The 27,772-nt window shown below is 34.8% G+C and overlaps 1 protein-coding gene across 4 annotated transcripts; it reads right to left on the bottom strand.

Annotated features, from left to right (window-relative positions):
• Positions 1–2,893: 2,893 nt before the first annotated feature.
• DCUN1D5 (defective in cullin neddylation 1 domain containing 5) lies at positions 2,894–27,772 on the bottom strand. Of its 4 annotated transcripts, XM_006206692.4 has the most exons (8): positions 27,364–27,772; positions 25,182–25,273; positions 20,197–20,267; positions 19,697–19,788; positions 6,945–7,053; positions 6,755–6,859; positions 5,048–5,150; positions 2,894–3,227 (listed from the first exon to the last, which is right to left on the bottom strand). In XM_006206692.4, the coding sequence occupies exons 1-8, from the start codon at positions 27,447–27,449 to the stop codon at positions 3,172–3,174; spliced, it is 714 nt and encodes a 237-aa protein (XP_006206754.1). In that variant the 5' UTR covers positions 27,450–27,772; the 3' UTR covers positions 2,894–3,171. The 4 variants fall into 4 exon arrangements, with proteins under 4 accessions (XP_006206754.1, XP_031531250.1, XP_031531252.1 ...); XM_031675390.2 differs by lacking the exon at positions 25,182–25,273; XM_031675392.2 differs by lacking the exons at positions 19,697–19,788; positions 25,182–25,273 and having other exon boundaries at positions 27,364–27,382.

Genomic DNA, 27,772 nt, shown 5'->3' with positions numbered 1-27,772 from the left:
ACAAAGTGATAGCATTAATACTGTTAAAGATAAATTTGGGGTTCACTAGATGTCAAGGCATTTGTATCTAAGAGAAGTACTCCTCGGGGTCAATCTCACATTTCCTCAGAAGGCCCTCGAGTTCCAGTTTAAAAAACACTTATCTAGAGTTACTTCAAAGAGCAAATCCCAAAACAACAAAACTCTACATCATACATAAAAATACTGTTACTCTCAAAAATGTACCTTGTCAAGAATTTTACTGGAAGAATTCAAAAAACAAGAAATCATTAGCCAGTAGAAGACAAATATTCCAACAGAGTCAGATCAGCACATAATACACCACTTTTTATCACACAGTCAGGTAAGTTACCTGGATCCCTGGCAATTTCCTGAAGATACCATGCCTTGTTAAAACTTACTGGCTCTGAGGGGTAGAGGGACAACCTCTCCATCCTCTCACAGCCGTCAGTCAGTACCTGGCCCTACTTTGCTCCAGCAGTATTACACCTGTATGCTATTTTATAAGCAGCAAGTCGTTTCCAATTATAAAGCACCACTGAGCATTTCATCCCATACAAAGACAGTAATTCTGAAAATGTTACAGCAGGATTCCTGGGAAGGCACTTAAATCTAACTAGATAAACGAGGACTCACACCAGTTAGATTTCATTTTCCTACTGCAGGCTCCTTAATACTGTCTTCCTTGCCTATGCCACTTACCCTCGTGATCGTAAGTGTCCCCATCAATTAAATGCCGTTCAAATATAAATTAAGAAAAGAAAGACAAGGAACAAGCCCACATCCTGAGGTGAAGGAAGCAGTAAGTCTGTTCCCAGAGGAAGTGAATGTTACGACTCTTAAGAAGGTAAGAGAACTACAAGAAGCAACAGAGTGAGTAAAGCAAGCGTGGCCTGGGTATGATCGGGGCTTTAAGGAAAAGGACTAAGTTTCATTTAAAATTACACAGTCAAAGCTTTAAAGGTTTCTTTGGATAAGTAAGCAAGTAAATGGTTTCATGTATTTTTTAAAAGGTCATCTATGAGTTTTGAGTGTTTGTTACTTTCCTCAAAGAGTGAAGATGACACAGACAGTATCATTAGTTCAGGATGTAAGTGAACAACTTGTAAAGTTTCATTTAAATTATGTTTTGGGATTAAACAAAAGTGGGTAATATTGTTCCACTTCAAAAGTTGTGCCTTGGAGAGAAGAGTCAATTAAATTATAAGATTCAAATGTTTAAAAATCTACATGTTTTAACAGTCGTCCCCCAGTATGCAAGGGAGATGGGTTCCCGGAGCCCCTAAGTGTACCAAAATCTGCAGATGCCCAAGTCCCCTGATGGCCCCTCATGTCCACAAGTTCTGCATCATGGATGCAGAATCCATGCATACAGAGGGTTGACTGCATATTTATTGAAAAAATATCTGCCTGTAAGCAAACCCACATAGTTGAAACCCATGTTGTTTTAAAGGTTAACGGTACTTACAATAGACTTGATATTAAAACATCATTCATAATGTAAGTCATAAACACTGTTGGTATGCTCAGTGTCAGTAATTCAGTGATTCTAAAACACTAGAGGAGCATCCAGGAAAATCATCCTTAACTAGCAAACATTTAGGAGAAGTGTTTTCCAAAGCTGTACAAGTGATTTCATTTTTCACTAAGAAGGCAAGTAAAGCAGCAATCATTTCCTCCCAGCTCATTACCCAAAAAGCAAACAAAACAAAACAAAACATACACGCACCAGAAAACCTAAAAATGCTAAATGCTATTCTCCCATAAGTAATCACTAGTGAAATCACTCATTAAGTAAACTCACCATCAAAAATCAACCTTAATCTTAAATCCCAATAGGGAAGTCCTTATTATGGAAAAGTAATCTATTTACTTTTCTCCACTCATAATGAAACGAGGAATGTTACTGAGGTTGTGACTTGACTGTAAATGTGAACAAGGTTTTCCTATCACTGGGATATTGGATGGTTTGAAAAGGAATGTACAAACAGCCCTTGCTGCTAGTCCAAAAGATGCCTTTCATGTGAATTAGAAAGAAGGCTGTCCTTTCCTCAAGATGCTTTATTGCCAACAGCCAGAAAGCGGTGATAACGAGCAATGTAACTGTACCGACGTAACTGGCACCGCTGAGTTGTGCGCAACTGTACCAAGAGTTCTCCCAAGAATCTTTATTTATTATCTTCTTTTCCTATGTATGTTAACTAAACACACAACATCAGAGCTCAGGTTCTTAGGACCAAAAAAAAAAAAAAGGGAGGAGGCTCCTTAACAAAACTCCACACAGAACAAAATGACAGTTAAAAAGATCATATATATGCCACTGTCAACAACGATGGTGACACAGCTTCAACGAACCGGTCTGAATTCTGTCATATGGCTATCTGATTTTGAGACCACTGAACCTTGCTCTTTCAAATATAAATAGATTTTTATAACTGATAAGAGTACAGAAAACTTAAAATTCACGTTAAGAATATACATGTAATGCTGATTTATGCTTACTAACAGTACCATTTAATGGTCAGAAAACAAAATCTGGTCAGAATCTTTCCAGTTCTAACTTTTCAGATAAAGTATGTGCATTAGACACTGGCAGCTTTCACAGAACACTAAAGCTGAAAGTTGGAGCACTTCTAATATCCAGAAATGTATTTTATTTGCTGCATCAGAAAATCATTATCCCAGAAGTCAAAGCCAATAAATATTCTTTCTAATCGTGCAGAGATGAATATAATGAGCTATACCATCAGCAGACTACACTGCCAAATATGAAGATTGTTTAAAATCTTTAAAATTCCACAAATTCCTGGTATGGCAGACCTCTAAAATTCAAGAATTAAAATTTACAAAAATAAATACCACTCTGACACTCAAGGGACATCCTCACTTTAAGGCCTTTGTCACAAATCTGAATCTTTATTGTTCTGAAATAAATGTTATAAACATAACTCAAAACAAAAACTTCAATATTCAGTCTCAGAAGAGGTGTGGCTCAATGCCCATCACATGTAACAAGAAAACTTCCTTTAAAAAAAAGGAAAAAAAAGTACTATGAGAAGTCTTTCATATGGATGAAAATGCACCCTTTGGATTTTTTTTTTTCCTCGTCTCATTTCGCTTGCACACACGTGGGAAATCAAAAGGTTTGCATTTTCTTCACAATAGTTCTTGCTATGATGTTTGACGAACTTTTTGCCACTCAACAAATTCATCGAGAAGAACAGGCCCTAGAAATAGAAGAAATCATTTTTGTTAGAGTTGTGTAAATTCATCTCTCCAACTATAAAAACGCAAACCTCCCACAAGCTCTGTGATGCTGATGGGACTGAGCCTCCCCTTTCCCAGGTGTTCTGCTTCCAGCGTCCCTCTTCTCATTAACGGGTACTTTCTGAGCTGTTTCTTTTTGGACGTGAGGGACTTTTCAGAATAGATATTTGTAGAAAGCTCCTTCTCAAGGTTTAAGTGTTTCATGAACACTCTCCAATAACTAAGTCAATTTTAACCTCTTCCTTTTCCTAACTGCCCACAGAACTCTGCTGTTTAATTATTAAACAACCTGAAAAGCTTAAGAAGTATTTCTGCTACCTCATGAAGTGGGTACGTTTGTTAAAGGTGTGGCTGTATTAGAGACTTATACTGTTCTAGTAACAGGACCTAGTATAAATCTGAATACAAAGCAAGTGCTTAATAAATACCTAACTTAAGAACTACTGAAAAAAGATATTTTTATAACGCAGGGGGTTCAAATTCATTGACTTACAGGAACCAAGTAGGCAATTCAAATGCGCTCACTGTTTATTTTTTGTCAACGGAGGAACCCACTGCCACAAAGAAATACGCTTTCGCTAGTCACCAGCCCCCTGGTGGTCTCGCTTCTTCCCTGGCTCTTGATAAACTTTAAGAAAACAGCACACGGTATGAAACCAGCAGACTGGCGTAATAATAAATGACAGCTGAAAAGCAACCTAGTTGTTGGCATTCTGTGGGCCAGCAAACTTGAAAGCCAGTCCAACATAAGCCACCACCTGGCTCCAGCCTAATTCCTGTAAAAGAACTCAGGTACAGTTTTGTCACAATTTTCTAATTTCTCAAACAAATCTGGAAGCTGTAATTGTACAGAAAATCCTAGTTATAATGTTGACTTTAATGCACATGAAAATACACATCTCAGGCCACAGGTAGTCCCTGGGCTGCCAGTTTACTGTGGCAAGGTGTCATTTCTAAAATATTAAATCTTATAGCATTTTGTTGGGGTAAGATACAATATGTATACGGAGAAATAAAGTAATCCCTTCTTCAGTATTTTATTTCTTCGGTGTCACAAAAATAAGTTCGTAATTTCAGTTAACATTTGTAGGAATGTATCTTTTCTGTGTAACCCTTCACAACATGAAAACAATGCATGCAACCAAACTGGTGGTGGGACAAAAAAAATGCATGGTTCTAGAGAATTAGTTTGGCTTATCTAATTAATTTACCATTACTCCAAAGATCTGTTTTATGCATTCTGGACTTCCCACTGAAGAGTACGGACAGCTATTGTAATGTGAAGGACTGAAAAACTGTAAATATTTTCATTACCTATTTACTCAATAATTTCCAAGAGAATTGGCTCCGAGCTTATTTGCCACACTTGTAATGGGTTATTATGCTATTAACTTTATAAAGCTTTTGCTGTTATAGCTGATGTTCTGCTTTCTTGTTTTTTAAATCATGACTACACTCTTCTTACATAAGGAAATGCCAGGGAAAGCAAGAATAAAGGAGAATTTTAGCCTCTAGACACAGAAATTATAGTTTAAATTTAGCTATCATGCTCTGCTGCTGAAGAACTGAGAATATTTCATTTACTAGTACAGACTGATAATACTGCTCAATCTAAGCTCTCTGCCTTCCTCACCTGCCTCACCTACACTTCCCACAGGACTAAATAATAAGTTACTGTAAAGAAGTTTAAATCCTTTATGGTAAAGCGACACACATGCATATTCTCATTTAATAGTTTTAAGAATTTTATTTTGAGAGGAAAACACTGTATTATACTTACAAGCACCATCTTCATCATAGTTACTAAGATCGGCATGGACCGTTCTGCTGAATTCTAATACATTGTACCACTGATCTTTGTTCATAACACGATACTTTGATTGCTGCAGAAAATGATATAAATATTTGGATTATAGATTAAGCATTATTCATTAGGATTTAACTTCAATACATGGAGTTATAACATATTTTTTGTGATTTAGTCTTTCCTAAAACATTTATTCCTTTTTTATTTAAATAATTTGTGTTTCTAAGAGAATCTTAGGGGCATTTAGATGTTAACATCATCAAATTTATTTTTATCTTTATTTTTCTTTCATTTTTGAGGAATAACAAGGGCATCGAGGGCACTAATAGAAAGGGTAAGATTCAATAATTTTTAAATTTTTACCAATGGATATGCTTGTGTAATCGCCAATGAGATCAACCTATACAATGTTTCTTACTTCCAGTAAGTTCCCCCTTGCTGCTTCTCATTGGATCATTTCTTAGAATAAGATTTACTGGTTAGCCACATTTTGAAGTTGGCATCTTTGGAGACAATGGAAACGGTATAGACTTGGGTTCAAATCCCAATTCAGCTACTTAACTGAGTGACCTTGGGAAAGTTATTTAACAACAGAACCCCTTTCCTCATTTGCTAAGTGGAGATAAAACATAATTTTAAGTGGTGTTATGAAGATTTTAAAAGATAATGTATATCAAACACCCTCCACATAACAAGCACTTGAAAATATTTAGTTACCTCAAACGGAAATATTTTTTTACATTCAGTTACTTTTGTCCAAAACTACTAACATGAGGAAGACTGATAACATCCACCAAACAATCTACTTTATTAAGGCTTGAAGATTTAAGTGTACAAAGAACTCATTCACATAAGACCCTTTTATACCGTTGTCTCTTATCACAAGCTTTAAAAAAACTACTCTGGGGAGCTCACTGTGATAAACAGTCAGCTTTATGAAAAATTATTTTCGAAGCAAAAGCATCTGTATTCAAGAAATGATGAGAAATATACTTAAAAAGTTGAAAATAAAAAGCACAAAAACAGACAGAAAACCAAATGAATCAGTGGAAAAAGGACAGTAACTTCTTCAAACCACCAACGCATAGTAGGTGCTGTGATGAAACCTTCTAAAAGAATACTTTCTTCATAAAATTCAGCATACATTTTTTAGTAATCAGTACATTTAAGTACATTCTCATATTTGTGAACATAAAATATTATAAGCTTTATTCTAACTCTTTAGATTAAGCTTATGATTTAATACTACAGTTGGTTCTCTTATATGGATTTTTTTCAGCTTAAGAGCCGGTGTAACAGGAAAAAACCCAAGTTACAAGTTTGAGATTTGTGCACTGGTGTCAATTTTCTGCTATCAAAAGCCCAAGAAATGAATGTTACATGAAGAACGTCTGTGCTTTATTTCTCAAAGATTTCTTTTTTATTTATCTTTTGGGGGGAGTTAGGGGGTGCACAAGGAATGGAATAAAAAGAACTTACCTACAGAATATATCTATGAACATGAACTCATGTCTAAAACTGACAATAGATTATACACATTTTTAACAGATTTTCAACCACTTAAGTAGATTTTTTTAAAGCACAGTATTAAAAATCTACTTGTTTTTCTTCAATTAAAGGTATATTTCCAATCAGATTAAGTTTTAAAATATTGTTTTTAAAATAATAACACACACATACCTCCAGGTACTGGTAAAATACTGAAAACAGTGGCCATGTCCTACCAAGCAGAAGAGCTAACATAGACTTAGCAGTATCAATATCAAGGCTTCTCTGATCTTTATCCTAAAATATAAGTAAAAAGATTTTCCTAAGTGTGGTCTCAAGATTAAAAAAATATTAAAATTACAAACATAGAAATTCCACCTACCCTTGCAAAATCAAAGGCATATCTGTAGATATTCTTAAATGAAGAAATATCATTCAACTGTGAGCGCAAAAAGTCAAATTTGTTCTGTAACTTTTCTGTGCAGTCACACCTTAAAAAACCACACATATTATATAATTAAGAAAATTAAAGAAAAGCATCTTTGGGGATTAGAAGGAATGCATTAAAGAAAAAAATGACACATTTATGAAGTTAATTTAGGTTTAAAATTCTCTGATTTAGAAATTTAAGAGTCACAAACTTGCTGCCTTGTATCTACAACCTGGCAATCAATGCAAGTTCACTCCAATAACTTTCCTTAAAAAAAGAAAAGAAAACTCAATCAAAAACTCCAATAAAGTCACAAATATTTGATAAAAAGAGATTAGTCATGATTGGTTCTAAAAGTTTAGTACCTAGCCCAGAGGAAATTAACACATCATATTAGTGGTTCAGTCATAATTCAGATTCCCGCATTTTTACTGAACAAAAAAAATCAGGTGAATCAGTGGTAGCACCTAATTTCAAATAAGGTACATGTACAAAAGAATGCAAACAAGTTATTTCTAAAGATAAGACATTAAACCTAAGAAGCTAAATAGATGGAATGCTCAAAATTAGTTCCTGCTTTCTGACTCTCCCTGGGTTGACATATTCCACTATTTAGCAAGAAGCAAGGCAGACAAAGCCTTTCACAATTGGCACAGATCCTCAGTCTCATCCCCTGCCAGGTCCCAGTATCTAGTTATATTTCACTTACCATTCCCAAGCACCATCGCTACGCTGGAGGACATATTATTTCCTCCACTTGGTATGCTGTTCCTTGAACATTCTGACAAAGTATTACTCATCAAAACCTAACTCACATTGTGCCCTGAGACCATCTGATTCCCTTCAATCAAATTAGCTGTATCATCATCATCTACTGTGACGAACAGTATTCTACTCAAACTGAATTAGTACTCATCACGTAGACACCTAGCATTCTCAGATTTAACCAAGATTTGCACTATTCTAAATCAACAATGTGATGAGTAGTTACTTATAGCTTTATTAAGGTATAAATATTTTCAATAAATTTCTAATGTTGCTTAAATCTTGCATTCTTAGGATAAGCCAAATTGGTCATGTTATCTGTTTTATACATTGCTAGATTTTTTGTTATGTTCATAAGAGAGACTGGCCTGTAAATTCCATTCTTTCACACTCTATTAGTTTTATTAAACAAGCTTACAGCATAAGCCTCAAAAGAAAAAAAAGTGAAATGAGAATTAGTACCCCTTTTCTGTTTTCTAAAAAGTTCTCTGAACACTGGAATGCAGATTTATCCAAACTCAGCAGCTGAAACCACCTGGGCCTTTCCGTTGAAGGACGGAAAACTTTTTAACTACTAAATCAGCATTTTTAATGGCTATAAGACCATTCAGATTTTCTATTTCCTTTTGAATCAGTTTTGGTCATTTATATACTCTTCTGGTAATTTATTTCACATATAGTTTTATTTAAATATGCCAATTAAGATATTTATAACATTTTCTAATATGCAGTATTATACATTTTTGCCATTTCTTTATTTTTCTTGATCACCTTGCCAGAATGTCTTAATTCTCTCAATTGTAGATTTTTCTATTTCACTAATGTCTGGACATCTTTTTACCTCCTATCTTCTTTCTTTGGGTTGATCCTACTTCTAACTTCTTAAATTAGACACCAGGTCATTTGGTTTTAGGCTTTTTTTTCTTCTTTTAATATAACATTAAAGGCTACAGATTTCCCTCTAAGTACAAATTTAGCTCCAGCCACAGTTTTGTAAGTATTATTAGTTTGATTATTCACTTGTAAATGATGCCTTGACAAGACTGGTTTCAGAGGAGTGGTAGGAATAAAAGTCTTATTGGAATAGATTTAAGAGAGAATGAGAAGAGAGAAACTGGAGGAAATATGTACTTTCAAAGAGTCTGGTTCTAAAATGGAGCAGAGAAAAGAGGCACTAACCAGAGTGGGACAAAAGAAGTTTTGCTTTTTAAAAAATAGATACAAAAAAAATAATAAATAAAAAATAGATAAAAGAAATAACTTCTGCTTCTAGGACGATGAAGTAAACGTTCTCTTCCCACCCTCGCTCGCTAATACAACTAAAACCCCTAGACATTATGTATAAAACATAAGGAGGCTCTGAAAGTCCTCTGGAAGACAGTACAGTAGTGTATTCCTTGGGTTTCCTTTTTGCCTCCTCTATCCCAGACTTGAAGCTGAAGGAGTCAGCAGAACGGAAATGCCGATGAAGACAGACAAAAAAAAAATTCTAACAAACCCCTGCTCTCCCTCTAGCCGAAAGCAAGCACTTCCATCGCTGAAGGAACAAGACCACCATCCCAGTGTGTCCATGGAGCTTCGTGGAAAACAAGGAAGTATCAGTGGAGGCCTAATGGGTACCTATGACTCATACCTGCTGAACAGTAATGGGGACTTCCCTCCTTGGATGTCAATGTATGAAGAGTGAGAAACTTCAATTTCTACCTGCATCTGGAAGTAATGAGATAGTGACCTCAACTTCCTCTGCTGAAATGGTATTAGAGGAAGCTAGCTAAAACAGAAGGCTTAAATAAGATCCAGATTTTCATAACATAATACTCAAATCTTCAGGTTTCAATTAAAAAAAAATCACTCACCATAGCAAGAACCAAGATCTCAAACAGAATGCAAAAAAGCAATCAATACATATAAACACTGAAACGATAAAGATGTTTTTAGGATTACTTGACATAGATTTTAAAGTAGCTATTATAGAAATGCTTCAATAAGCTATCATGAACACAACAGAACAAATGAAAAGACAGAAAGTGCCAGCAAGGAAATGGAAAATCTAAGGAAAGAAATATATATAAAAAGAACCAAATGGAACTTTTGAATTATAAAATACAGAGCAGATTTAAGCCCTAATCTATCAATAATTACATTAAATGTAAGTGGTCTAAATACACCAATTAGAAGACAGAGATTGGCAGAGTGGATTAAAAAAAAACACCCAACTATATCCTATTTAGAAAAAACTGACTTCAAATATAACAATATAGGCAGACTGAAAGTAAAAGAATGGAAAACGATATATTGCATAGACATTAATCAAAAAGAAGGGGTGGCTATACTAATATCAGCTAATGTAAACTTCACAGCAAAGAAAATTATCAGAACAGAGAGGACATTACACAATGATAAAAGGTCAATCCACCCAGAAAACAACAATCCCAAATGTGTGCACCAGACAAAAGAGCTGCAAAATATGTGAGGCAAAAACTTACAGAACTGAAACAAATCGACAACTACAGTTAGAGATTTCAACACCTCCCTTTCAGCAACTGACAGAACTAGACATCACATCAGCGTACAGAAGAATTCAATAACACCATCAGTCAACAAGATGTAATTGACATTAATAGAACATCCTACGCAGTAGCAAGAAAATACCTATTCTTTTAAATCCTGAGCCATAAAACAAACCTTGACAGATTAAAAAGGATATAAATCACAGAGAATGTGTTCTCTGACCACAATGAAACCAAATTAGAAATAACAGGAAGATAAGAGAAAATCTCCAAAAACTCAGGACCTAACAGGCAACTTCTAAATAATCCATGGGTGAGAGCAAGTCTCAATGCTGAGTAAAAATGAAAAAACTCCTCAAATTTTGTGAGACACAAAGCAGTGCTGAGATGAAAACTTATTAAACTAAATACTTACACTAGGAAAGAAGAAGTCTCAATCAATAATCTAAGCTCCTACCTTTGGAACCTGAAACAAGAACAAAATGAACCTAAAGCAGACAGGAGAAAGCAAATAATGAGCAGAGGTTGATAAAACTAAAAACAGAAAAATGAGAGAAAAATCAATGAAACAAAGATATGATTCTTTGGAAAAGATCAATAAAATCAACAAGTGTCTACCAAGAGTGACAAAAAGAGAAGACAAAAATTACCAATATCAGGAATGAAACAAAGGATATCATTACAGACCTGCAGATAACAAAAGGGTACAAATTTGACAAGTTAAGATGAAATGGACCAATTCCTTGAAAAACAAAAATACAACACTCACAGTATTAAATAATTTGAGTAGTTCTATAACTATTAAAGAAGTTGAATTCAAAATTTAAAAACAAAAACAACTATTAAAGAAATCTACAGGATCAGATGGTTTTAATGAAGAATTCCACCAATCTCTGAAGACCAATTCACTTTATAAAGCCAGTTATTACCTTGTCACCAAAACCACACAGTATAAGAAAAGTATAAAAAAGACAGTATAAAAAAAAATCATCACAAGGAAAAAAAAATACAGCTATTTATGGTGATGGATGTTAATTACTTTGATCGTGGTGAACATTTTGCAAAATATACAAATATTGAATCATTATGTTGTACACCTGAAACTAATATAATGTTATATGTCAATTACATCTCAATAAACAAGGAAAAGAAAATAAAATTACAGACTACTAGCCCTCATGAATCCTCAACAAAATATTAGCAAATAGAATTAAACAGTATATAAAAATAATTACACACCATGACCAAGTGGGATTTATTCCAGTATGCAAGATTGATTCAATATTCAAAAATCAATGTAATCATACCAACAAGCTAAAAAAAGAAAGAAACTACATGATTATATGATTTAACGCAGAAAAAGTATTTAAAATATTTAACATCTATTCTAATATTTAAACTCACAGAAAAATAGCAATAGCGGAGAACTCCCTCAACTTGATAAAGAGCATCTACAAACAACCTACCAGTAACACACTTCACATAGTGAAAGATTAACATTTTTCCTCTAACATAAGGAACCAAAAAAGGATGCCCACTTCCACCACACTTATTCAACATAGAAGTTCCAGCCAATGCGATGTCAAGAAAAGGAAACAAAAGACATAGATCAGTAGAAAAATAAAACTGTCTCTATTTCACATCATAATCGTATGACATGATTGTCTATGTAGAAAACCCAAGGAATACACATAAAAAAAAATCTTAGAATAAGTGAGTTCAGCAAGGTCACAGGATACAGGACATAGAAAAATTAATTGTTTTTCTATATATTAGTAACAAACATGTGGAGGCTGAAATTATACTACCTATTTATAATCACTCAAAATAAAAATGAAATATTTAGGTTAACTCTTACAAAATATGTACAGGTCTTGTATGTGAAAATTACATAAGACTGATGAAGAAAACTTAACACCTAAAAAAATGGAGACCTATCTATCTTCCACGAATTGGAAGAGTCAAAATGGTAGAGATGTCAATTCTCCAATTCATATGCAGTTTAGCAAGAACCTCAGTAAAATTTTTTGTAGATAGAAAAGATTATTCTGAAATTTTTTGAAAAGCAAAGAAATTGGAGTACTTAGAACAATTTTGAAAAAAGATGAATAGGTCTACCTGATTTCAAGACTTAGTACATAGCTACAGTAATCAAGACCATGTGGTAGTGGAAGAATATTAAGATGCAGATTAACAGAACACAACAGAGAAACCAGAAAGAGACCACACAAATATGTTCAACCAATTTTTGACAAAAGAGTAAAAGCAATTCATTGGAAGAAAGAGCTTTTTCAACAAATGGTACTGGTGCAAGTTGACATCCATAGATAAAAGGAATAAACCAAAACCAGTCTCATAGCTTTTAAAGTAATCAAGTCAAAATGCATCACTGATTTAAAAGTAAAATGTAAAAATACAAACCTTCTAGAAACAAATGACAGACAAAAAATTCTCAGGATCTAGGGCTAGGCAAAGAACTCTTACACTTGACACCAAAGCACCTAAAAAGGAAAACCCGATAAACTGTACCTCATCAAAATTAAAAACTTTTGCTCTGCAGAAGTCCTTGTAGGAAGAAAATACAAGCTATAGATTGGGAGAAAATATCTGCAAACAACAATTAGAATGAAGGACTTAAATCTAGAATATAGAGAAAACTCTCAAAACTCAATAGCGAAAAAAACAATTTATCCACTATGTCTCTTAGCCTCTCTTTCCTATTTTCCTCAGATATTATAGCCCACTGATTCCCATTTTATCTACAGCTGTCTCCTTTGTAGCTCATCTACTCAGTTTTAAATCTTTTATACTTTTAATTTTAGAAGCTTAATTATCTGAAATCTGATCATCTGAGACCATTCCTTTTTTCTTTAAACATTATTAAATGTAGTCTGCAATTTTATACTGAGACTGTGATAATTCAAAATACTAGCATATTAAAGATTCTGATTTTGAAGTTTAAGATGTTTCCCAACATGTTTAGTGATTGCTGATTGTTAAAATTAATGATTACCAAACTTTTTTCTGCAGAAATTGAGACTTCTGTTTAAAATGCATTTCTGTGCAGAAGAATTGCTTCCACTTAACCCATAGGAGTACTAGCACCTGGAACAATTCTAAAATACATTTTTGAATTGTGTCATACGAATAATGAATTCCAGCCCTAAATCTGCATGACAAAGAGCCTTTGACTAGGAATTCTCTCAGGTAGAAGCCCTTTGCCCCTAGTGGTATGCAAAACCAAGTCCAAGCAATCAAGTTTCCATCTGTTGGGCAGGTTTGTCATCAATTGACTTAATGGGAGTTTTTGATCTGATTCTCACCCTACCCAGCACTGGCAATTTGTCTCCAGTTCCCAACATGCATGACAGCTTAATGGCCAGATCCCAGGTGAACAGGAACAGTTAGGTATTCTCAGGGTAAATGCCAGCTCCATAGATCCCTATGGAATCACCAAATCTTAACAGTGTCTGGCCTCTGATTATTTTCTTTAATTTACGGTGAAGTCCAGGTATGCTTTTAAAAAGATGTTTTTAGTTTTTATCCAATATTTTAAGTGTTTAACATGAGAAATGGTTTGTTTGCACATTAGGATACCATAACTGCCAGAAATGGAAATCAAAATTTGGAAAAATTAACCATTTAATTTGTCTGGAGCCTAGTTTCTTATGAGTGAGTTCACAAAATGTTTCCTACAGAAATAAGAAAAATGTATTCTTACCATTTATTAGAAGTTTATTACTATTTCAATATGTGGCTTTTATGAGTGCAAAATTTCTTCTAAAGTTGAAAATGCAGTTGACTTTTCTACCAGAAGAATATGCAAAAGAAACAAATTCTCACATTATGTGCTGCTATAATAGTGTTTGAAAACTGGGACATGAAGTCTTCAATATCTCCAGAGTTATCAACTGAGAATGTTCAGAAGGTACTAATATTAGAAGTAAGTGGTTACATGTACTCCCTTCCCTGTCCTGATCTATCTTAAGTAGGGGCCTCATTTTCTAAAGCTTTGCAGGTTCCTGAAACAGTGCTTTTCACATTTTTTTTTAAAGTGATGTGACTCACATTTTCACACAAAATCTCAGGCAGCTTTTCTACAAAATCTCATGCACAATCTTAATAGACTGACTGACTTAATAGATTCGGGAGGACAAACAAGTTAAAGGATGCTGCCCTACTTTCAGAAGTTCTTTCTCTCACTACCCCTGGAGTTTGAAAGTCTCATGTCATTAACATGGCATAGAGAAGTATTCCAAAATTATTTGTTAAATAAAAGTATGACTATCAAAAATGAACCACAAAGTAGATGATGTATTTATTTAATTACAGAAAGTTTCAGAATTCCTATCTGGGGAAAAGTTAGTGGAAAACTGTAGTTCAAACAAAACTCTATAGTACATAAACAATGACTGACAAATCTCTAGAGAATCCAAGAAATTACAATTATTTCCCAAATATTTTACATTCCCTAGGTACAAAAAGCAACAGTATTACTTAGGATGTGATCTTAGCTTAAGACAGAGATAAAGAATGAAGTTTCAAATCAAACAGAGACCAGTTAAAATTCCAATTTCTCTATGTCCACTCATGTGGCTTTAGGCAAGTTACTTAACCTTTTCCAGTCTTGGTTTCCTCATTTTAAAACCACAAAAACAGTAAGAGACAACCATATGATTAAATGAGAATCATATGTTAAATGCATAGCACAGTTCTTAGCTTGATATGCTCAAAAGGCAAACGGCTTAAAAATCATCTACACATCAGTGGCTCTGTCCAAACAATTTCATACCACTCCTGAAGGCTTATCTAAATCTTCAGTAAAGGAACTAATAGACCAACTGACAATTAATGCTTTCTTCTTGGAGAAGAGTGAAATAAATAAGAGCACAAACTTCCACATGTATTACCAACATCATAAAGACTGTGAATGGAGCTAGCAAAGCCAGTGAACATACCCAAGCAGTCACTAACACAACACAACTCTTATAGTTAATCTAGCTGCAAAATAGACTCAACAAGAGTTAATAATGTCGGCACCTCATAACTTGGAAAGTTTAGAAAGAATATTTCCCCTGAACTAAAAAGTAATGCATACTTAACTAGTGTAGTATGGAAAGCAACAGATAGTTTTTTGAGTAACACTCCCGTAACACCACAGATTTTATGAACACTGGCACAACGCGATAGCACTCTCCAAGGCCACTGCAGTTAGAATGAGTGGAAATGGGTTTACATTTGAACACTAGGACTTGAGAATTAATTTCCTGAGTATTGCCAAACATTTGATTACGAAGGGAGGATTCTGAATTTCCGCTTCATTCAAGACCTTTAAAATGAGAAGAAATGTTCATTTACGTATAAGATCTAAGTGAGGTTCTCTTCCTTAACCAGAAAGTCCCAGTAAGTAAGCTGTGACACACTGAGATGTAACAGGAAGAATTTTATTCAGAGTTAGGCGTTTAGACCTTTCTATGAATTAGGTCTATCGACCAGAACAATACAATTAACCCACCTCTGGGGTTATTCGGAAATGTGGAGAGGGGGCATTTTTAAACTAGCACGATGACCTTGGGACAGAACAGAGGGGAAGAATACTAATGGCAATTAGTACTGGGGTCCCAAATGCTAAATGAATGATAGTCATACGACACACACACCATAGCATCCAATCCACTCCATTCTTCCACCTCCACTAAAAAAATTGTATAAATGATCCGCATTCCTTTCTCTTAAAGAAAATGAAGCCATTCAAGCCTTTAATCTTCAAAGTCCAGTGCTCAATATGGAGACCGGAAGGCGCACAACTTGTAATCTACCAGCAGACAGCTTAGTCACTAACATTCTTGTCAGATGCTATCTTTTTGCCTTTTTCATCACTATAATCAAGTATAGTCTTTTCAAAGTTCTATGCTTACAATTTTCTCTAACAGCATGGTAACATCACCCTTGCTCCAACACCAAACTTTTAGCTAGTAGGTATGAAGAAGTTCTCCAATCCTGTAAAGTGCACAGGAATAAAAATTTTCAAGCAGCCTTGGAATCTTGCATCCACAGATGTAAGGAAAAAGATCCATATATAACATTTTGTGAATAGCAGCAAATGTGTATCTTTAATGGGGATAAGTTCCACAGTTTTCATAAGGTTTTCCAAAGAATCTATGACTTTAAAACATTTTTTAAAAATTCCCCTGTTGAAAACTATTCTCCAAATCCTTCATGATTCCTGTGTTCAAAAATCTCTGATGGCTTCCCAAGCTAAAACATACAGTTTAAACTCTCTCAACACACTAGCTAAAGCCCTGCATAACGTAGCCATCATCCCAACTATCTGGAATTTAAAACGATCCTGTCGATTTTCTTTACGTACCTTTTGCTTCTAACACACCAGACATGTTTTCCTTTCTCAAGGCCTGCTCACAACTTTCTCTTGAAACATTATCCTTTATCCTCAACTATCAAAATCCTAATCATTCTTCAAGGTCCAGTTCAAATGCCACACCTATAGTGAAGGCTCGCTCTTCCTGTCTACACAGCTGAAACCAACCTCACGAGCGGCTGTTCTTCCACAGTATTTCGTACTTCTACTCTAGCACTTGTCACATTCCACCTGTGGGTACAGCACTGCAGTGCCTTGTCTGCCCTACTAGAATGTAAATAAAGGGCAGGAGCTCTGTTGTATGCTCCACTGTGATCACCAGTAAGTGGTACCTTACATAAAACAGGTGCTCACTGTAAATATCTACTAAATTAAATACGATTTGAAAGGGAATTTGACTATTATTAAATGATGATGATAACAACACAGAGCCAAATACCTGGAAAGTTTATGGCAGTTACAATCCCTGAAACTTAGAAAATGGCATTCTAGTCCAATAATTCATACCCATAAATTCTTTCAAACAAAAGAGAAAGACAATTCAGCTATGGAAGTTTTATATGAATAACAGCTTTAAAATAAACAAATGTAAAAAAAAAATAGTCTGCTATCCTTGACCATAGTTTGTTTTAACTACCAGACTGTTTCTACTCTTCACAGAGCTCTACTGAAGTTTTCTGAGTGTTAAAATTAATTAATTTGAAACAACTGATAACTACACTAAAACGACTTAGGAACTATCGGATAATCATGCCCAGGTTAAATTAAATCCTAAAAATATGAAAAACCTATACAAGGAATCAAGTTTGCGAAATTTTACGTTTTATGATTATTATATAAAACCAACTATAGTAGGCAACTTCAAATTTAAAAAAAAACTAAGACTTTTATAGACTCTTTTGTCTCCCTTGGTTTATATTTTAAACTGTTTTATTCCTAGCAAGTCTTGTACAAGATTCAGAGAGTAATAAGACTTAGCCAAATAAGAGAAGATACTCTGTACTTCACACAGCAATCTAGATCATGGGGAAAAAACAGCTATCTTCCTAGTCAAGAGTGGTTGCCTAATTTTAGGAGCTTCAAGACTCTACAGCATAGAGTTCTTGGCAGATGGGCAGAGGATAACAAATGAAACAGAAACCTCTGGGTCAATTTTAAGTGCTAAATAACTGCTTTTATTTTGTATAGCCTGTGAACTTCCTACCGGAAAGATGTGCTTTATAAACAACATGTTCATGGGTTAGTCAATTTCCCTAGCATACATCCAAGGCTACATGCTGCTAATTATTCAAGAATAAATACTAGAAATGCCTTGTGTTTACATATTTCTGTTATACAAAGGCTTTTTATATTTTATCAAGTTATTCAAAAACATAATTATTTAATTAGAAACTTTTGCTTTAAAAATATAGACACTCTTGTTAGCTGGAATATTTTAAGAACCAATATACAAAAAAAGGAGCAGGAATAGTACAATACTGCAAAGCAATTACAAAGCCAAATAAAATGTCTTACAATCAACGAGTTGTGCAACAACCGACAAATTTAGTAAATCAGGCTAACCTATATGAAACTAGTTTATTTTCTCTGCATACTCTTTTGTATATTTTATCTTTCTCTAAGAAGTTAATTAAATGGTGGGAAATAGCTCGAAGAATTTCAGAATCAACATTATTTTAATCTGGCATGTTATGACACCTAGATGAACGGTAGAATTCAGCCTTAGTTGTAAATACTATGATTTAAAAAGTTACTAATTGGCCTCTACTTTATAAAGAATGCTAATGTATATACAAAGGAATGATACAGTAGAAAGTATAGTGTGGTAGACTAGTAGTCAGGAAATTTAAATTCTAGGTCCCAGCTTTGCCACTAAGGAACTATGTAAACTTTGGCAAATATTTTCTTCACCTCCCTGAGTCTCAGACTCCTCATCTTACCTACAAATAATGGAAGTGAGAGGGCTGATTTTATGTTCTATCCTAGAAATTATACTTTGGTTCATATAAGCAAAGGTTTTTACATTAAACAAAATAAACACAATATATGTATAAATATCTATATATTAATTCTAGTTATAAAGGAGAATCACAAAGCATTCAACACTGAAAATCCAAATTTTATACTAAATTTTTATCATTTAAATTCCATATGAACAAATACAATTAAATAATCAGGTATTCTGAAATTTAAGGAAAGGCAAACAAGGAGTAAAGAAAAGTTAAGTGTGTTAATAGAAGCATAATCACAACAGGAAACCACATGGTTAATTAACTCCCAGTTTTTGGCTCAGAAATCTTATAAATTAATGCTTGCTCTAACTATTTTAGAATGTTGATTATTAATAACTTCCTGCTTGAACATTAGGAGCATGATATAATAAAAACTTAACACATAATTACTAACTGATTCTAACACTAAGCACACTTTACTCTGGAAAGCCAAAATCAAATTATTTTTATAAAGGAGCAATTTTATAACTTTTAAAAGTGATCAAAGGCAGCATCTTAAACTGAAAGTATACAACTATACACGGCTAAAAGTTGCAGGGGAGCTAAACATTTCTACTTCTGTTCTTTATGAGAGTCACTGGCAAAAAAGACATAATCAAAGTGTCATGTAATTCTCTTCAAATTCCTTTTTTAAGTCAAGTATAAAACTGAAGAGAGAGGAGGCCCCAGAACTTAGAACTGCCCAAAGAACAAACTCCTCTCATAGTAGAATTCTATATTCTGAGAAGGAAATTCCTTATTGCTCACACATCCTGTGAGTAAATAACTTTGATCATGAACCTCTAATTCACCCACCTAGAGAGTCAGTGAGTTTTAACAGGTTCTTAGATTCTTTATTAGAGAATAGGAAAAATGGGTAACTGTTCACTTTGCCAAAAACCACAATAAAAATTTTGTCAATCCTAAACTGATTGTTATATAGAAAACCAATTTGATAGTTTTAAGGTGAAATCTTACTCCTGAAAATTACGAAGCACAAAATATCAATTAAGATTTTCAAATAGGCCATCAAATTTGTTTTTTAAAAAAATGTCTTACTGTAATGAAGTCATCCCCTTTAACCATTCTTCCTTGGTAAAAAATCCCATGCTTTCAGCCTCCAATTTCCACGCTAAAACTAACATAATAATCTGGAAAGAACAGAACATAAAGGATAGGGGAAAAGTCAGCATAGAGATAATCATGTCTATATTTATTACGGAGAGCATTTTTATACAACCATTTCCATCCTTCAACTATTAAAGAGTACAATCTCTGGGATTATTAACTGTAAAGAAATTTAGATGGGCCAATTTCTTAAAAGCAAAAAGTTCTAAAAGTTTCCAAAAGTAGAATCTCTCTTACTCTGTTACAAATGACATTTGCATCAAGAAAGAGAACACGTACCCAACTTAACTTGATTAAAAATATCCTAAATGAAAATCTACAATATTCATGAAGAAATAAAATCTTAAAAGATTAAAGTGTTCCAATTTTCAGAAATTTATAAATATGCTATACCCCATTTGTATTCCATTCTACTTAGGAATAAAACATACATTTTCAGGTTCAACACCAATGTCTTCACAAAATTTTTCCATTCCTTCTGGCCCTACAACTTCATCAGGACCTTCAAAGACAAAAATAATTTATATATTTTATTGTTATAATTTAACATAAAACATGAAACATAAGCCACTGTGCTAAAGGCATCTATGAATACAGCATAAAATTTTTTGCAAATAACTGAATTTGAATTCTGACATATTTTTGATAAAGTATAAATACTTGCTACTGAACTTGAAATTTAAAATTTCTGAGATACTCTTTGAACACCACAATACAAACTATAATTAAGGAAATAAAAACAAAGTAGTATTAATATCAATCACTAGTTTGTACAATAACTTGAACCTCCCCATTAAAAAGACATGTATTGACAGCCCTTTCTGAAGAAAATTTTTGGCCATGCATGAATATAAATAAGCATAAGAAGGCTTGAGCTTCTCATTCTACTAGAATGTGTCAGTGCCAGTATCAACCCACAATTCAAGACAGTAAACAGAGAAGAATATATGTTTCTTACTAAACTAGAAGGTCATTCATTACCTTCTATTTTATACCCAGGTAAAATTTAATATTTTAGGTATATTATGAAAATCATGACTTAAGGAAATTACTACATTCAGATTCCAGAATATTTCTCTTATCATCTTGGTACTAAAATAGACAATAAAGCATTAGCATTATGCTAGCCTAACGTAGAAATAAAAGTTTAACCCCTCAATTAGCTATTTCTATTATTTTTCCAAAAATTAGACACTTTTCTTATTTTTTCCCCTCAGTAACACTAAATATAAGTCAGTACACCAATTTTCGTATTTTCTTATTTTTTGTTATCAGATTCCCGTAAAGTAATAATATCATTGCTAGGTCTCCTTTGTGACTGGATAAAACAAGTTTGTGACAACATGGATGGACCCAAGGGCATTATACAAAGTGAAACAAGTCAGAGAGAGAAAAGCCAATACCTTATGAGCTCACTCGTATAAAAAATCTATGCAAAAAAACTCTTAAAATTCATAAATACAGAGAATAGAATGATGGTTGGCAGAAGTGGGCAAAATGGATGAAGGTGGTCAGAGGGTACAAACTTTCAGTTATAAAATAAATAAGTAAGGGATGTAACATACAGTATGGTTTTGCATATTTGAAAGCAGCTCAGAGGGTAAATCTTAAAAGTTCCCACCACAAGAAAACAAAATTTGTAACTATGTGTGGTGATAGCACATTAAGAATTACTGTGATCATTTTCCAATATACACATATACCAAATCATTATGTTGCATACCTAAAATGAATATATCTCAATTATAAAGTCTAAAACAAATTTTAAAACAATAGGAAATATAATAGAAGTTTGTTTACCATACTTGGCTTTGGAAAATACAATCTTACAATGTCATTGTTGAAGTGGCCAAGAGAAACTTGTTTTCCTTTGTTAAGGACTAAAAATACTCCAGCTTTGTAAGTCACAGACTAGCCCAAGACTGCTCAGGTGGCACCTGACCTTGCCATCATTAGTTCACAAGCACAACATGAAGCCAATGTCCTATGGTTTTTCTTAATGGAAGAATGGAGCCATCCAGTAAGTGACTAGTAAACTCTGTCTTAGATGAGGTTCAGGGTGTTAAGCTGGCGTTAACACATGGTCTGAAACCAAAACTTTTAAAAAATTTTTTGTTTTAAATAAGTACTGCACCTATTTATGCACTGAGGTGTTAAAAGGTGAAGGGGAGGTAATTATAGGGCACTTTCACTTCCTAATATATATGGAGGTTTTTTATATTAGAATGTGTTAATTACATAATTTTTTAAAAGCATAGATGTAATATTAAGCTGTAATATTATCATGTAATATAACAATAACCAAATGTGCAGCTTTATATTACATGTGGTTTGGATGAAAGTAAAAATCAGATTAAAAACCTAATGGAAGAAAACAGATTAAGGCATGATGATTCTAAATTTTTCTAATGTAACAAGAAAGCAGACTTGCCCTCAAAGCTGTCATCATTAGTAATGAGAAGAGAAAGCCAAAGAGTCATGTCAAGAAATATCAGTTGCTGTCATAAAATTATAGCCTCCCTATATAATGGGAGATTAGTTAGTGATTAAAATTTGATTAGAATCAAGTTAAATTATGTTATATGAAGATATAGAAGACTTTTTTGTAAATGTCACGTGACATTCACAAAGCAATGCAAATAGCAACAATCTAAATCTAAAACAAGGTCTATACCAATGTTCTTTTCCCCAGATTGCATAACATTAATTATACTTCTGAAACAAACTCTTCCATTAAAACTGCTCCCAGGGTAAAACCTCTGGAGCTGAATTTAACTAACTCTTCAGGCAAAAAATAGGTTTTCACTCAATTTAAGAAGTCTATCTTCCTCCCCTTTGTTTTTGTATTCTTTTTAAGACTTTAAAAGTACCTTTCCACTTTCTATGCTTTTATTTAGTAATATTACTGAATCCTTGCTAATGTAAATATCACTCAAGATGAGAGGTCTTATGAAAGGGCAAAACCATCATCACACGTGACCTATAACATTATATTAACAAGATAAGTGGTAAAATGTTAAATCTGAAAAAAGTTAGTTTTCTGATTTTTTTAATAACTGTAAGAAAGGTTTCTGGCTATATCTGCAGTGCCTAATACCATGCCAGCCATAGCAGATGCTCAAGAAAAACAAATCTGCTTAATGAATGACACAGCACTTTCAGCATAAGGTACATAGGAGCTATATTGTTAATTCTGGAACAGTACTGTAAAAACACACAATCAGTAAATCCGATGCTGCAATATTAGCCAATGTTTAATGAGTTCAGACTGTATACCAGGTACAGTGCTAAGTGCTTTACGGCATTATATCTGTAGGCACAATTATCGTCTCCATTTTAATAAGGGACATCCCAGTTACTGTTTCATTGGCGAACAACTGGCTCCTCCTTGTCAATTAGGCTCCTGCCCAAAGAAATCTCTAGAGAGTCCTTCCCTAGTCGCCTTATTTGAAAGTCCATTCAGACTCTCTATTTTCTATCCCTGCACCACACCAGGTTTATTACTTTTATAATCCTCCACAATCTGTAATTATCTTCCCCACTTAGTTACTGCCTGTCTTCCCCACTATAAGGCAAGTCCCCCAAGGGCAAGGATCTTGTCTGACTTGTTCACCATTTTATTCCCAGCACTCAGCACAGGGTCTGACACATAAGTGCTCAGAAATATGAATCATTCAATGAATGACAGAACCTAAGTTAACCTCAAGTACATTTAGTAATATTTTCCTTGTAAAAGGAAAACTAGCTGCCATGTAGATATTTTAAAAAATAATAATCATTACAGGACAGTAGTAGTTAAAAGCTCAGGCTTTATAATCAGAATAACCTAGCTCTGAATCCTGGTTCTTGTCACTGTATGATCTTGGACAAATCACTTGATCTAAGCCTCAGTTTTCTCATCTATACAATGAGGGTAACACCGCCTACTTAATAGAATGGTCATAAGGGAAAATTATGTAATTAGCCAAATGCAAATACAGGAAATAAATGTTTGAATCTTATGCTACCCAGGAAAGTCCCCAGTAGAAGTAAAGCAAGTAATCGTGAAAAAAAAAAATGACTAATTAAACCTTATGGTGCCTAGTAACCTCCAAAGGTAAAATGAGTGACTTTTTGATTCTATATCATATCATACATACCAGTAAAACTGGCATGTTAAATACTGGGTCAACATCGTAAATGGAGGTCAAAAGAAAATGAATTCCTTCTGTTTAATTTGGGTTAGTGGTTGTCTTGGGATGCCAGTAATAGCAGTGTTTCTGGTCTAGAAAGAATCCGTTCTGTTACTAAACAATTTTTAAATTATACTTTTGGGATCTTTCAAGCTGGATCGCTCAGCTGATCCCAAAAATGAAGTTACTGTCGCCCAAGATAGTCTTATTTTCCATACAGTTAGCCCAAACCTAAAATTCAGAGTACACTTGAGACCTTAACTTGATTAGCACTAGATACAAGACAATGACTACATATACACTGTATTATGTTAAACATTTTAATACTCCGAGAATGACAGTGATAAAAGAGAGGGAAACACAGCCACACCCACACACCCAACCAGGTAGGCATGTAAAAGAAAGGAAACAAGTTAGGAGAAGGGGGGAAAAAGGCTGTAAAATCAGTAATTTCAAAAGAACTAAATCATTCTGAGGGGAGAAAAATTCATGTAAGTTTATGAAGAAGTTAGTAATAAATGGGAAACTAGTGTTCTTTTTCATATTAACTCGTCCATCTCATACCAGGCCTTGACTTTTACCTCTAAACTACAGCCTCACCCTAGGCCTAGAGCTTTTCATCCACCACTTGAAGGATTTAGCCTCGGTCAAACTAGCTTCTTCAAAAGCTTTCCCTGACACTTCCAAGGCTGTACTAATATCAGTCTGTTTACTTTCTTATTTATTATAGCATCTCTAGAAGAAGTAAATGGCTAAATAGAAATTATGCAAAAGAATAAATATGCTGTGCAAATGAAATGGTATCTCTGAATTTTAAATCTTTTACCATGTCTCCCAAAAGTTCCAGAAAATGTCAATTTATGGTTCAGAAAATTTCAAAAGAAAACTGAAAAGAAAAACAAGAACTATAAAAAGTATAAAATGTTTTATTAGACACTTTGCTTTCCAGAATACCAACTCTACTATAGCCAGTGGATGTAAACCAGTAAGTGAATCTGTTCACAAGTTTTATTAATAGTAAACAGACTTCACCTCTCCCACTAAACATATACTGAATTATATATTTACAGAAATATCAGCCTGAAAGGGCACCAAATTCTTAGTCTACCCCCAATCCTCAGTCTTGACTCTGATCTCAGCACACAGCACTAACATACAGCAGGCCTGCAATAAATAATTTGTTAAATGAACCAAAAAACGTTTTAAAGCATGTGACTGATATCTTCTTATATTAATTTCATTACCTGCATACTCATAAAACCAAGCCAGGCACTTCTTGCTTGAAAAATGTTCCTCTCCACTTATTAGTCTAGCAGGGGGTTGGGATCTGCAATAGCTTAGAAAACACACAAATGCCTAAGAATTTTATCAAGTCTCAACTTTCAGTGAAAAGCTAAGTTCAATATGAACTACTTCAATTCAAACTAAACAAAGCAATTTTTTTTTTACAGTTGGTGTTACAGAAAAAAAAAACTGGAGTTGTTAATTATGTGCAATTTGAAACAGTAATCCATATTTAAAGATTTCTGACTTAAAAAACCCAAATGCTACTTTGCTCACTATCAAATTCCAAAAATATCACTAAAATTATTTCCCCCAGACTTCAAAAGACCACACAGAAGTTCAACCTAATGGTCTCTATATAAGCTTGGTAGTTGGGAAGGTATAAATCTTTATAGTGATTCTTTTGCAGATTTGCATGGAAATTATATTTGCATGTAATTCGAAAATGAATCTTACAAAGTATAGTTTGATACTCAGTGAATCAGTATTTCAGAATAGTATTATATATTAAAAGTTGTTTATCATCTATTAAGCATTAATGAATATTTAAAGATAAAACATAATTTAGTACCTACGGCTATATGATTCCACAGATTAAAAAGGAAAAAAAAAACCTAATAGACAATAACAGTCCAAAAATTGGGCCAAAGCTATTTAATCCCAGAGTCTGTTTATCTTTTTCATAAAACCATTAAAAGCTGGGAAGTTCATAAATGGCCTCTTGGATTTAATGAACTTAAGAGAAACTTCTCTCAAGGATCTCAGTTACACTACCAGGGACGTAGCAATGCTGTAACTTCTGCAACTAAATAATGTAATGTAAAATAAGGGTTCCATACTTAAAATTTTAAGTTGATAGAGCAAAGTATCACCCGAGTTCTCATAATACTGACTGCTCAGTTATTTTAATGTGCTTAATTTTTAAAATGTTGATATAGCAAACATTTTAGATGCGCTATTAGTTAAAGTATAAAAAACCAATTTGCTTCTTTCATAAAAATATGAGGTAGTGGAGTAACTGCCAAATTCTATGAATTACCAAGAGGTATAAGAAAACAGCAGCCCCTTTCACGGTAACAGGCCAAGAAATAGCCTTGGGTTCTTTTTCAAACACAGTAATGAAGAAAAAAATTCAACCAATTACAAAAAGGATGATGCAGACTGAACAAGTCACCTACCTCACATTTTAAGCAGATCTCTCTTAAAGGAGATCTCTATCATCTCCTCTTTATAATGCTGGCTGGCTACAGTCTTCTTTCAATGGTAGCATCTGAAGTTGTTACGTTAAGTGCCAACCACTGATACAGTCAGCTATCCAATACGGGGATTTTAAAAACCCACTTCGCACACCTAAATTGAAATGATTTTTTTGCAGCATACAGTGTTGCTGTAATGCCTCAATGACATGCTACAGAGGGATCAAAGAGCTAAAAAAAACTACAGCTCTGCCTTGCTTTCTTTTTCTCCAAGAAGATAAAGAGAACAATAGCTCTCAAACTATTAATATTTATATTGAGAGCTAACAGCATCCTGATGGCTGGAAAATAAAACGCACGCAGGGCCTTTCCAACTCTGCACTTAAGGACTTGGGGCAGGTGGAGGCACTGTACTTCCAGAAAATGAGATTCCAAGCGATCTAAAGGCCTCCTGCTGGGATCGTCCCGACAAGTCCACTCCAAATACTAAGTTTAGAGGCCAATTACAGCATAAGGAGCTTTTCTATCATTCCCACAGCAGTTGTCAGGTCAAGATTCCTCGTGCTTTACAAAGAAATTCTAGAAGCCACCCTTGCATAGATCTGTACTCACTTCTAGGTCTAGAAGGCTGGCGGGGGAGGGATTAACGAGTTGGGGGTTAAGGGGAAAGAGGGCAATTTGCACACACACTCCCTGTTTCCCCACCCTCCCTGGCACGTAGACTCCAACGTGAGGCGACTCCTGGAGTCCCTTCGCAGGCGCCAGCGCACACATCGAACACGAGGTGGAGTCGGGCGCAGAGACTCGCGCGGCTCCGCACCTCCCACCTAGGTCTATCCGAGAGGGGGGTCCCCTCTCCCCAGCCCAAGCCCCGAGCCCCGGCCCGCCTCCTTTTCCTCTTGCAGCAAAGGAGGAGAAAAGACTGAAGGGTGGGGGAAGGTGGTACCTGGAGATTTTACACTTTTTGAGGCCTCCGTCTTCCGCTATGGCTGCTGCCACCCCAGGGGATTTTCTCTTCTTCTTCACCGGCATCTTCCGCCCTCCCCGGCAGGGCGGGCAGGGGAGCCGGGGAAGGGGGTCGCTGTCCGCTGAAGACTCCTCAGTGCTGGCACCCGGTTCCCAGAGACAGCAGCAAGCGAAGGAGCAGAGTCGCCAGCCCGCCGCAGAGCGACCCAGTCCGGCCGCTGCCGGTTCCCAGGTCCCCTCCTCGCCCTCTTCTACTCGAGGCAGAGGGTACTCCTTCGCCGCTGGACGCTGCGGCTCGGTCGCACCGGGAAGAGAGAACGCGGACAGCGCGGAACCTCCACCAGTCACTGACTAGGAGAGCAAGAGGCTCAGTCTGACCCGGATGCGAA

This window comes from Vicugna pacos, chromosome 10 (assembly GCF_048564905.1).
Source record: "Vicugna pacos chromosome 10, VicPac4, whole genome shotgun sequence".
Taxonomy (NCBI): Eukaryota; Metazoa; Chordata; class Mammalia; order Artiodactyla; family Camelidae; genus Vicugna; species Vicugna pacos.
Note: the sequence above shows the minus strand (reverse complement) of the source record. Positions and strands in the feature narration are given on the sequence as shown.